Here is a 13,450-nt window from a genome sequence, read left to right as displayed (position 1 = left end):
AGCTTCACAACAGAGTGTGGGTGAAGTGACTTTTTGTTTCAACGGTCGCACCACCGTGGAAAACTGTGTTTCCAGCTACGACCGCCGAGGCTAAAGGCTAGCCCGGACTGCTTGGCTTCGCCAAGGAGGCAGCCGCTATGGACTGTCGGAGAGCTGGACAGTGACTTCGCTAACGCGCTGTAGCAGAGACAGCATCGGGTCCGCAGGGAGTGGATTTAGTGTGGGACTGGTGCACGGCGACCTACCGATCAGCTGAACTGTAAGTCAGACTTTTGTGCTCTTACTGGGGAGAAGAGGATTTAACTCCATCGTCCGGCGTGAGCAACAAACAGGCCTGCAACAAGTGTGAATGTGAGTGTGTGTGGGGCCCATGTGTGAATATTGTATGTTTAGTGGAGTTATATAACGTGTTTTGGAGTGTATATTAGTGAGTCACTTACCAAAAGGTGATAACATAAGTTGGGTTGTTTAATATAATTTCAAAGGGAATTATGTCATTTATACAGTGTATTTCATTTGGTTAAGGAATTGGAATATCATTTGAGTTTAAAAAGGGATGTGTTGTACAGTATTTGTCTCTGCCCTTACGCTCAGTAAACGCTTCGTTTGTGTTAAAGAGTTGTCTGGGGTCGCTTTCTTTACTACTGGTTAAGTTTAACGTGTGTGGTAGAAGTATCGGTTTTGTACTCGGTATCGGCAAGTACTCAGATCCAAGTATCGGTATCGGATCGGTTTGAAAAAATTGGTATCGTTGCATCCCTAGTGACTCTATCTGTGGCATTCACTTACCAGCCCTGTAAGTGAGTCGAGTGGCAGTAACACGACTGTATTATACAGTTCCAACCTGAGTGTGAGGCGCGCTCTTCTCATAGAGTGAAGCAGCAGTAAGAAACAGACAACTAACTCATAAAAGGATAAAAAATATGCATGAAAACTGCCGAACACAAAACACAAATGCATACTTGCAATATTTACAGACAAATCTGTCATGAACTGAGCCTTGTGGCCTGAGCAGTTGAGAGGTGAAATAAGAGAAAACCGAGACAGGGTGTTGTCAATTAAACAGAGGTCTAACCATGGTAACCCTGGCTACATCCTGACACGGAGAAGGGATGAAAATGTGGACATTCCCCACACTTGTTCTCTTGTGTTTCCTAATCAAAGCCTGAGACAGAAGGAACAAAGAAAAGTGCGCTGCCACAGAGTTTCCAGCAGAGCTGCGGTTTGTATTTTTCACGTTAAGTGAAAGGCGACCAAAATGCTTTCAAGGACTTGGGGAATTTTTCCTCTTCAGTGTCTTCAGAGCCAAAACATTCTGGTTGAAAGGAAGAAAGGGACTGAACAAACTAGTAAGTGAAACAGTAAAGGGGTAGAAATAAGAGAGGCCAGCTGCTCTACTTGCTGAGAGGAGAAAGAAATCAGTAGGAGATCCCAAATAGTTTGAGATGGAGCTACAAAAGACATCCTGAACAAGACTGCAGAAATATTAAACAGGCTGAAGTAGATTCATACAGAAGCAGACAGCTAAATAGTGCCACTCAGAGTGACACCTCTATTCAAGATCCCAGGGGTAGGTTATTTTAGTTGCATATACAGATACAACATCGGTATCCACGGTGATCTACCTCTGCTCACAGGAGCCCAGCAGTGGGCAACAGGCTGCTTGGACAACTATGAGAACTTGACAGTGACTCAGCTCATATAATTTAACACAGTGAGGTATGGAGAGCTGGAGCAGCGATGACCTCATTCCACTGCCTGGTTTGTCCTGCCTGTTGTGAGGGGTCCGAAAGAATGAACAGAGAGAAAGGGGGTCAGAGAGAAGAATGATGGCACCAGAGAGGTGTCCTATATCGAGACAAACACATTCTGAAGGCACAATAGGCCGGTAAGAGTGTGTGTGTGTGTGTGTGTGTGTGTGTGTGTGTGTGTGTGTGTGTGTGTGTGTATTTGAAGTTTGAAAACCACATTGAAGAAAATATACAAAGACAGGACCTATATAATTAAGGTGCAACATTAACCTCATGTTATATCAATTTGGTTTCCCAGAACTTTGGGATCTAACTCTACACGAGCCACCTTAAAAGTTCCAAAACCAAACTTTAAAAATCAGATCCAAGGTCAATTTAGGCCTGAAATGTTTCAGCAACAACCATGTGGTAAAGCTGGCAGAGAATTCACAACTTGACTCAGAGGAAGTTAGTTAAAGACCCATTTGGAAGTACTTCTGATTTGATTTAGTTTATTTAGTATGTGTAAGTACTTTGATCCATTAAAAGACATGTTTCTGTTGAAACAAATGTACCTCTACAAGCAGATATATCTCTCAATATACTGGTTGGGCCTCTTCACATGGTCTAAACTTGGGCGATTTTCTTATTTTTTAAATAACTGAATGTGACTTTTAGCCAGTTATGACTTCCCTGGAGTGGTGAGAGTTGCTGAGAGCAGAGACCAGAGAACAGCCTGAGGCCATGACAGGAAGCCTTCAGCACATCAGTCAGACACACAAACCCTGAAGCTTTACAGCTGCAGCAGGTCCACCAGACAGTTATAGCCATTTTCCACTCATACCTACTCGACTTCAGACGTTTTCCATTACAATCCAGCACCACCTACTGCGTGTGGTGTTTTTATAGCGATCGTGCCGAAAGTCCCGTGATGTCATTTGTACGTGGCATGTGACACGAATGCCATGGTATGGTGATGGTATACCTTCTGCTTTGTCTATGGATGTAGGTCAAACTCAGGGACCACAGCATTGATTTTTTGTGTAGTCATTTCCCTCGTTGCCAGGTTTTAAATTTTAATTTTATTTTGTGGAGGTGACGCTCTCATCACTCATTGAGTGAAGCCACATCAGCTCAGATCACTTGGAGCCCTGGCCGAATAGGTACTAAAAAACAAGTAACAGATACCAGGTATTATCACCTAATGAAAAACCCTAAAAACTGAGTCGAGCCTTGCTAACTTAACCTGAGCAAGTACTAGTGAAGAAAGGCCTCTTACTGTCACATAAAACTGAAATAGGTACAAATAAACACGCTATTTAAAGAATCAAATCCCTCAGATGTGAAAGAAGACTCAAGAGAAACAACAGGGAGACATGAACACTGTTGTTCCAGTGACTGCGATGGCTCAGAGCAGACAGGCTAAAGCTGACTAAACACTGATAAACTCTAATAAAGGTTCTGCTTATCACAGCAGTCCTTCTACATCAGAAATTCAATAACAATTAGTTGGTATTCAAACTGGGTCATGGCCTTGTGTCTTGTGGGTCTTTATATTGTAATCATGCTCACATGATGACATTTTTAGAATTACAAACAGGAGACTAGTGTGGGCTTCAATAAAAGACCATCAAAACAAGTTGTGCAACTCTTTTCCAATAATGCATGCTCTATTAACCTTTTCCTGCTGTCTATCCTTTAGCAGGCTGGGTGGATTTTGATGGGCTACAGCTACACGGTAAGTTCAAGTATGCAACAGCTGTAGCTCAAGACATGAACCAACTATGCAGTGTATTTGTAGGATGAAAACCAATCTGTGCTGCAGCTCCAGTTAATGACAGCCTGAAGATTGATATTTTTAAAACCTGCTTTCTCACTTTGCCTCCTTCTGTGTTTGCCTTGTCTTTCTGTATCTCCTTTACTTTTGCTATAAATCCCTTTGTCACAGGGCATCAGGTCTACCAGGCGAGCCTCTCGCTACACACGTTATTAGGAGCTTAGGGGCTTCACTCTCGCAACTCACAGCACATTACGCTCATCTGAAACACAGAAAGAGACTACTGTCCCTTTCTGTTGAAACAAAGCAATGATATACTAAACCTTTTAGCTGACCTGGCTTAAATTTCCAAAACAATCGTGTTTTTCAAAGTGAACAAAAAGGAGAGGATCTCAGAACTACGGTGTTTCTATAAAAAACTAAATCAGTATCTGAAAATCCAAAGTAAGAAGTTTTGGCTCCACAAATCTAAACTTTTTAAAGACATAGTGCAGACTTAAATGTGCTTAGGTGCTGCATACTAAATGATACAACTGTACTATGATGTCAATACTGAAATTATGAAAATAAATTATGATGAGATTTTTAGCTCAACTCTTTGGGACTACATTACATCATATATCAAACATATACAGGAGCTTACGCTATTTTTGCTTGGTGCCCTGTGCTTTGATTATGGCTCAGTGGTTCTGTGATTTCAGTGGAAGCTGAAGCACCACATTGTTTCCTTTCAAACCTGCATGTGGTTCTGCAGTATTGCAGATGGTACGATGGTTCATCATAAGAGTGAGACAGAGGAACAAGCCTTGGCTTTTGGCATTACCAAGGCTGGAGTTAGAAAGTTGAAATGCTATGGCTCTCAGCTACCAACCTCTTGGGGGCTGAAAATACCATTTTATGTCCCCCTCCTAATGTGAGACATCCAATCTAAGGCTCTCCTAAAAATGCCACCACTATAAAGTAAACTTCTGTCTTCATTTCAGCTTGGAAAAAATGCTGCAGTGGTTTAAAAGGCAAATCAGTTCATGGTTTGGAGAAATAATTACGTAGAGAGCCAAAAACATTACATAAGCAGACCTCTGGCCAATATTTCTGAGAACAAGCTAAGAATGAACAATGCAACTTAAAACTTTAATGTAAAACTCTTTGCCTGGTGTTTAAAGGATAAAGATTGTGTTGAACAGCCTTGCATTACCCTGCAATTACCAATTAACCGCATGACCCCAGCCGTATACCTGGAAAACCTGCCACATAGTTAATCTGCTACTTGACCCCTTCAGTGATAACAGACCACCTCACTGACCTTGTGACCTTCCACATACATTACACAACTATATTCACACACTAATCTCCAACACTATGCAGGCAAACCCAGCTTCCATTATACCTGTTTACCAATAACTTAAGTTCCCTGTAAATGTGTTTATCTCGCTTATTAAACTTTTATATACTGTAGTTGTCAAGTAATCACAGCAAAGTACTTTATAAATGTGAGGTAGAGGTCCATTCCCAGAGAGCAGATGTGTAACATACCTTGAAGCATGCAGCGGTATGCTGATTCAGAGATGGCATAAATGTGCGGAGGCATCTCATGCCTCTTCTTCCCTCTGTACATCTCAATGATGTTCTCTGAATAGATGGGCAGGTTCTTGTAGGGGTTGATGACCACGCAGAAAAGGCCAGAGTATGTCTGTATTTAAAGATATAAAACAAACAAACGTGGAGGTTAATATCAAAGAGTTCTCTAAGAACTAAAAGAACATATGATTAGGTCTTTTGTGGATGTTTCTCAAGTTTGCTCACAATGATCAAATAAAGGCTCAATGGAACCATAAGTGGATACAAACAGGATGTGTAAAACATTAAGGTCTTTTAGATTAAAAGGAGCATGTACATTTCTGGTTTTATAAATCATCTAGCCTGCCTTTTATCAGTGCAGGAAGACTTGTCATTACCCACTTTTTGGTAGCTTACATCATCATAGCTGGCATGCAAGACAGTGATAGACGCAGAGCAGAGCAGATCTGAGGGAATGCTGATAAATGAAACACTGAGCAGACACTTGTCTGTGTGAAATACCCAGAGAGCCTTTTTACTCCAAAACAGCACTGCATTAATATGAATAATAAGTTTATGGAACATTATAAAGACTCATGTTAGAGCAAACAGTGTGCACTACAAATGTTTAGCCTACTTTCTTGCGGTGTTGCATTTGGCTATGTCATTAGCTTGACAATCTCTCCCCAGAGAGTGTGTTCGGTACGAAGGCTTCTGAGCTATGCTGTAGGCTGAATCGACCAGAGAGCAAGGCAGACGGCGTGAGGGGCCCTGGTGGGGCAGTGGCTCTCGCTCATTCTGCAGATGCTATAGGGGCTTCACATTTCCCCTATGGATGACACAGAGAAAAGGCTGCTTCACGGTAGTATGACCTTCACTGACATGCTAGGCTTATTCCAGGAGCCTACACAAATCTCCATTGTATTTAAGAATATAAAGTACATCTATAGTTACTGAACCTTAAGAAAGTCGTAATAACGCATACATTGAGTTATGCCTCTTTCAGTGAGTTAATACCTCATACATACATAAAAAATAGAGCCAGACGTTGAACAAAAGATAGATGGATATTATAAATCTGTGAGGCTGAGATGGCTGAACACCCTGGGCACCAGAGTCGGGCACCTCTCTGCTGGCTACTTGGAGTTACAGATATGTTTGTGTACTGTGTTACTTAACACTACTTGCAAAAACATGAACATATTTCCAGAGGTGCATATCTCCACCAATGATAAAAATTCACTTGAGACCATGCCTGAATTAAGCTCATGGGTTCCAGAAGGATATCAGGATCTGGATGAGTCTGTTCCATTTTCTTGAGAACATCAGAACAATCCTCATTTCATTTTTATTTCAACTTGATGTGGTTTTGTGAAAAATATTACACAAAATGCCCAATCGTGCCCTCTCTTACAGCACTGAAGATCCAGATCCAATCTGGATCCATTCCAAGGTTAATAACTTCTATTTTGGGCCCAACTTCACTTATGGTAAAATTTTCAAGCAAACCTGCCAGTTGCCTTTTGAGTAATCCTGCAAAAAAATAGACAACAAACCAATCACATAACCTCTCGGGCAGAGGAGAAAAACAAAAGTCCGGAAATAGAAATCTGATCTATGAAATGTTTCGTAATGAAACTGAAATAATTTTGACGACCAGGTTCCTCTTTTGACTGTCAATATGACAAATGCAGTTCAGAAATAAATTAATTTAAAAGGCACATGCTCCATGAACTGTTGTCCATAATAAGAGCCTTTGTTTTGAAAAGCCGTAAATATTTAAAAAGCTATTTATTCTATCGCTTCCTCAGCCATTAATATAGTACAACTAGTAAACAAAGCTACAATATTTAGAAAAGCAATCTCCTTCTGAGATCTTTTTGTATCAAAGCATCACACATCATGACACCTGCTTCATTATTAACGCTGCACCTAAGGCTGAGTACAGCACTGGGACTTCTACCTGAGTGACTCAGCAGACGATCACAAAGGGGCCCCAGAGAGCACACAGCGTACTGTAGCTGTTACGTAACAGCTCAGTCAGGGGCCTAAGTCAGCACTGAGCAACTGATGCTGTGCTGCTGATACAGAAGAAAGAAGGTGATGAAGCAGAGAGAGGCAGACGAGGATGAAGAGCAGAGCAATGATCCAGCTGACGGAGCTCCCTGTGGTCTAATCCAATGGAGAAGCAGAGGCGTAAAAAAACACCTAACCGTGCTCTCATCCTTTCTCTAAATTGCTCCCTACATGAGGGGGAGAGAGCTGCTGAAATTCTAACTCTCCACTCTCCTTTTCGAAGGCTAATGAAAATTTAATTCCCCCTTATCTGAAAACTGGAGCTGCTATAAATGGAGAGTCTGTTCTGTTTCCACGGTTTAGTTCTGCAGCATTTAGTGCTAAAGCAGCTGGTGTGGCTGCAGAGAGATACCTGGACTTGAAATTTGCTGTATCACATTCTATGTTCATGTTTCATTTGGTTAAAACTGCACAGAGCACTCAACAGTCAGTAATCCCCTGAGAAGAGTTAAAACGTGCATCTCTAAAAGTATCACTATATATATCTATGTATAGATATATATACATAAAAAATGTTAACTAAGTTTTTTTAGGACAAAGAACTTCTTTAACCTGGTAACATCAACAAGGTCATTAGAGACCTGCCCTTATGTATAGATTTCTTGTCCATTTGGAGGGTCAAGTAAAACATCTTTTGACATAAAACATTATTTTCAGCTGCTCTCTTATTCATAATGGTTCGTCACAGTGAAAAAAAAATATGATGCCAGAATATTAAGTGGGTAATATTCCCCAAACCTATGCAAATTTCTGAAAAAAAAAGTATTCAATATGAGAAAAATAAAATAAGGATATTCTTATTGTGAAATATCCTGCAGGATCAATCCAGTACAAAGACCATTAACAACTGCCAACTAGCAGAGCATACAGCTAACTTAACACCGCCTGCCAAGGAGCCATGCCTGGCCCAGTCCAGGAAAGAGAAGGTGATATTTCCACTGTGAAATCAGATCCAGGGGAGGGGATGCCGTGGCCTAGTAACAGCTGAGCAACACACAGCCAACAGCAGACACAACAGCCGACCCCATCTGCCACCTCTGATCAGTCAGACAGCAGGCCTACGTTGACGGGACTTTCTCCACTCCAAAAGCCGTTAAGGGCACTCTGAGTGCAGAGGCTTGCTCGGCGCCACTCATCTGTGTGGACTACAGTAGACTTTGACCAGTCCCCCAACGGGGCTCTGCTTCACTGATTTCATAACAAAGCTAATAAATACTTCAGACTTGGCTTTTGAAGTAAAACACTGGTATGTGTGGTATCCAATCAATTTAACAGCAGCAGCAGAACAATCAAATGTATAAGCTTTAAGGCAGTGGAGCCCATTATATAAAACTTATTGTATGCTATCAAAAAAGCTGTATGAATCTATGGCATTACATCCACCACACAGTTTATTTCTGTAGAAACCTAAGAGACAAAGTAAAGCACAATCATAGCACAGCAACAGGTTACATCATAACCAACCTAAGTTCCTCCAGAAATAGAAGTCAACCGATGACTTTAATCTAATCATATTAAAACATTTTCTCTACAAAGTTATATGGATGAGCCTGGCCATGCAGATTTTCTTCTCTTTCTTAGGTTGCTCCTGCTCTAGACCTGCAGGCAGATCCAGCATTACAATATAATCATTCTGAGCAGGGCCATAGTGTAGGAACTACACAAATATTTGAAATCAATAAGAAAGAAATGGATTGTGGGCCAATACTGATGTTTAAAGTAAGAGTTTTATACACATTTTTAGTGCAAAACTGCGATACATGAAGATGAGCCTTTTAACCCAAGATCGGTCAACAGAGTGAATATCAGCTGATACTTATAGAAAAACAATGCATGCCATAAAACAAAGAAAGAAAGAAAGTCTATGTCATTATTCTCCAGGACAAGTACGTCAGAGTGGAGAGGCAGAGTGAGTGTGGGAAAAGGAACTGAGCTGATGAAGATAGGACAGACACTGAGCAGCAGCAGAGCTGAAGTAGGCGGCAGGAGACAGACAGACGGATGGTCTTTTTGCCGTGGAAGAATGCTGAGGCTTTCTGACAGCTGAGGCTTATCTAACAACACAAAGGCTCGCTTGTAGCCCAGCTAGTGAGTAGCATGGTGGCTAGCCTGTGACTCACCACCGTACAGATAGAAAGGTGCCAAATTTAGTGAGCCAGCTTGACAGGCGGACTGACTTTACATGAAACAAGCCGTCAGCTCTACAAAGGGACATACAAAAGAAGCTGTATAGGATAGAAAAATCACACAGAAACCAGGATTTTACTGACTAGTAACAGATGTGTGATTGTAATTAACAGAAAAGATACACACTCGAAAATTACTGGACGCCTACAGTTGACTTTTTCTGCATGTTTAGGCAACAATATATAAGATTCGTTTTCTTCACAGTAACCTTAACATACAGAATGTGCATAACTGATCTACTGACTCATCTAGCTCAGCAGGAGCTCAGTCTACTCCACTTAACTTGAATTTTTAAAGCTTAAACAATGGAAGATGAAATAATATAACATCACAACGAACATCAGTTTGAGACATTCTCTCAAAGCAATAAAGTTTCTAAGTACCTGACACATAAAGACATGGTACAGTAAGTCATATACTGTATATACATACACAACAACCTGCATTGTCTGCTAGAATGTGGATTATGATATTGGGGATTATCAACAAAGGTCTTCTAAGTACAGGTAGACCAAACTACAGAGTCCCTTTAATGTTAGGTTATTGAAAACAGTAATTGTGTCCTAAAGGCAAACCTATGAATATATTTTACAGGTTTAGAAAAACAGACCTCAACTTGTAAAAGACTTGCAGAATCATATTATGATTCAGATACAGAGGTCTTTCCAATTATCTCAATTCAAAGCACAGCCTTGGGGGAGGCATTATATTATGTCTGCAGTAGATGTACCAGAGCTCTGGGGGGTAAGTCAAACACACTGGAAAGAAGTTTCAAGCACAGGGGGCTTCTTTTTCTAACAGTGAGCTAAACAGGAGAAAATTCTCTTCCTTTTAGAAAACCAACACAGTCAGACATATGTTTTCAATTTCTCTTAGGCAAGGGGACAATTAACAAGCACCAAAGCCAATTCTGAACCCAGAAAAAAACAGAAACCATGACACCATGGTATTAGGAAGAAACTGAAGAGGGAGCTGGTGGAATGACATGGAAATTCAAGCCATATGGGAAATTGCTGAAATGCTTTCTTCCATTTTGGTAGCGGCAAATTATAATAATACTTTTAAGCATTTGACGCTTGCAATGCATTGCTGCATTCACATGCAATAATTACCAACTTCAGTAGAGAGTCAGCGACGATGCTTTATCACGTCTTCTCGGATGAAAGGCTCATTTCTAAGTGCAACGAGTCACCCAGCAGTGTCCGAACCACAGTCTCTCAGGTAAAAACTAACCCACATTCTATTCCTGGTAAACATGTCACTAAATGGGTCGAGATCACGTCACAGAGCTGCTTCATCTGTGGTGAAACTGGATTATGGGGACAGAAGCGATGCAGTGATAGAGACCACTCCAGTCTCTGTGTAAAAATTCACTACTACAAAATATTTAGATTTACAGACACCAGAGATTTTCCTCACTGGTCTACATGTGTAATATATTTAAAAAATGGCCATGTGGATGAGAAAAACTGAACTGATAGGGTTGTTTTGTGATCTGAGAAACAGCTAAAATAAAGGAATGTGGGGGTTAGGGTCAACCCATATCTGTGATCAAACAAGACACACCAGTAAGAGAACGGGGCAAGACAAATAAAGTGACACCAGCAGTGTTTATGGCAAAGGTCTGTCTTTAGCCAAGGTGAGAGGGAAGTTGTGGCATTTAACACCACAGAGCTCTGTCAGCCATTCTGTGTGCAAATATGTGAGTGTGTTTGTGTGGTCATGAGTCACTCAGATGAGCTGCTTTTTTCCCTAAACAAAGATGGATAAATATCAGATCTCACTTTTAACCAAGATTGTGAGACAGGTGACTAAAAATGAAACAACCGCCTGCATACGAGCAGAACAGCCAGAGAAATAATTTTAAGGTCAACCATCCACCAGTGTGTTGAGTTTACAGTAAACTGTTAGAAAAAACAAGAACCTTTTGAAGGCTCCAGGTCTAAGTCACTCACATATATGAGTCCAGAGTAGTAGCGGTCCTTCAGGTTGTGCAGCACAGACGCCTCATTCAGGCAGGTGAGTTCAGCCATGTCTTCCACCTTGCTAAACTTGGGTGGGTTCATCTTCTGGATGTCATCCTTGTTGATCACCACCTTTTTACCATTCTCTGCCAACTCCACTAGCACTTCCTCGCCACGCTCTTCTCGGATACCCGCCGCCTCAAAGCCATGGCGCTCGGAGGGGACCCACACTAGCTTCTTGGCCGTCCAGTCAGCCTGTGTGGCTGGGTTGTAAACCACAGCCCGGTCCACAAACAGGTAGCGCTCTGGGTCCTCTTGCCCACTCCGATGAGACATCTTAACTGGGAATGATCACCACAATATGGCCACCTAGAAGAAAAGGGGGTGCAAGGATAAGTAGCAAAACATGTGAAATTTAGTCAAATTTTACATCTCACCCTATGTGATCAACAGGAGTGTGTATTTGTGGGGGGCTGATATAACAATTATCGCAATATTTTGTGTGGCAATATCTTATCAATACAGTGACACCAAATATATTTTATTAAATACATTAAAATACTCAACTCAACCAAAAAAAACAAAACAAAACAAAACAAAAAAAACATCCGACACTTAGCTTGACAAAGCTACACCCTAATTAGGAGCAAGCTAGTGGCTCAGTCACACAATTAAAAATAGGACAGCGACCTCCTTACATCCACAGTGGTGGCTGCCTGGTGACTGTATTGAACTTTTTCACATTGTGCAACTTGTGGTGACTAAATGGTTACCCAGAGCTTGAGATAGTTGCATGCCGACCACCACTTATGATCGCAATGTGATTGCACTGGTCACTTCATAGGAAGTAACCTTTCTGCAAACAGCTGCACTCTGACTGCAGTCACTCTCAGAGTGAGTGACGAAGGTTTACAGATAACTAGCTAATTTATAAATACAGACGAACTGCCAACATGCTGCCATCAGTCTGAATGAGTCATTGTCAGCGAGCACAACTCAAAGGTACTCGACACAACTGGCTGCCAGTGCAACAGCTAAATATACATTTCTGTCTATGTAGACAGCAACAGTGATTTTTGAAGATATATTACAATTAATTGGTGTATTATCAGAAAAAGGATTGCATATAGATGCCAACTTCACCCCATTCAATAGCAGACTGATTGCAGACTGACTCTGTCTTATGGTAGGTTTTAGTGACAGTGTTGGCAAGTTTGACAATCTAATTTCGCAGCTAAATAAATAAATAAATAACTGAAGTGAGATAACTAACAAAGTTCAACTTTGAGGGCATGATTTGCAGTTGAAAGAATGTGATATATACTGCTGCAATTCTCAGCAGATGGCAAAGTAGTTCTGTTAAAATAATATCGCAATATGAATGAAGTGCCTGGTGATTCCCACTTGTAGTCACTATAGATCCAATAATGGCAGAAACGTCTAGTGACACTAATACTTATGAATTTAGTGGAATTCACTGATCGTTATACATCTGATAGATATGCATGAATGTAAGTAGGTCTCTTGATTTATAGCTGGTATAACAAAGTAATACAGTGAAGAAGGGAACCCATATATCAGACAATGAAATAAAAGTTGTGAGTCAGACTTCAGTGTAGGTAGGTGTAGGTTTGGCAGCCTGGCACTGCACAACAATAATGCGCGTACTGCGCAGACTACGCTGCTTTGCCAGAAAACCAAACGGGACAGATGGACGACGTACTGTGAGTGGCACATACAATAAGTCGCTCTCGTTCTCCAGAGAGCTCGCTGTATACAAAATAACCCGATTTTTAACACCTATCTAAGTAGCTCTGGAAACTATAAACGCCTGAAACCTGCAGCTGAAGTCCCCTTCCAAATATTAGGCTAATAACTGCGTAATAAACCTGCGCAACTGACGGAGCTAGCTACATAAGTGGGTAACGGGAATAAGTCACGACACGGTGAATTTAAAAGAACGAGTAACAGCAGCTAAAAGTTATTGTCTGGAGAACAACCATTAGGATAAACAAAAATAAGGTTACTGTCGGAGAAAATTATTTTCATGAGCCAACGGAAAGTAGAGTCATAAAGCTAGCTTACCACAGTCAGACTGCACTTTGTCTGTTACGTATTAAGAGTTCAGGTGTTACCAATTAACACGTTTCTATGAAAAA

At 41.1% G+C, this 13,450-nt stretch overlaps 1 protein-coding gene across 4 annotated transcripts in view; it reads right to left on the bottom strand.

Annotated features, from left to right (window-relative positions):
* The window catches only part of LOC116327140 (myosin-10), a 59,692-nt gene that overhangs the window by 45,657 nt on the left and 585 nt on the right, over positions 1–13,450 (bottom strand). For 3 of the 4 annotated variants that reach the window (XM_039610948.1, XM_039610950.1, XM_039610949.1), the window contains exons 2-3: positions 11,283–11,660; positions 5,041–5,197 (exon numbers count right to left, since the gene is read on the bottom strand). In XM_039610948.1, coding sequence (XP_039466882.1) covers positions 5,041–5,197; positions 11,283–11,627 — 502 coding nt within the window. In that variant the 5' untranslated portion in view covers positions 11,628–11,660. Of the gene's footprint in view, positions 1–5,040; positions 5,198–11,282; positions 11,661–13,450 lie in introns of those variants that run through there. The other variant, XM_039610951.1, reaches the window with a different exon arrangement.

The sequence above is a fragment of the Oreochromis aureus genome, linkage group 4, assembly GCF_013358895.1.
Source record: "Oreochromis aureus strain Israel breed Guangdong linkage group 4, ZZ_aureus, whole genome shotgun sequence".
Lineage (NCBI taxonomy): Eukaryota > Metazoa > Chordata > Actinopteri > Cichliformes > Cichlidae > Oreochromis > Oreochromis aureus.
This window is presented reverse-complemented; position numbering and strand designations above follow the sequence as displayed.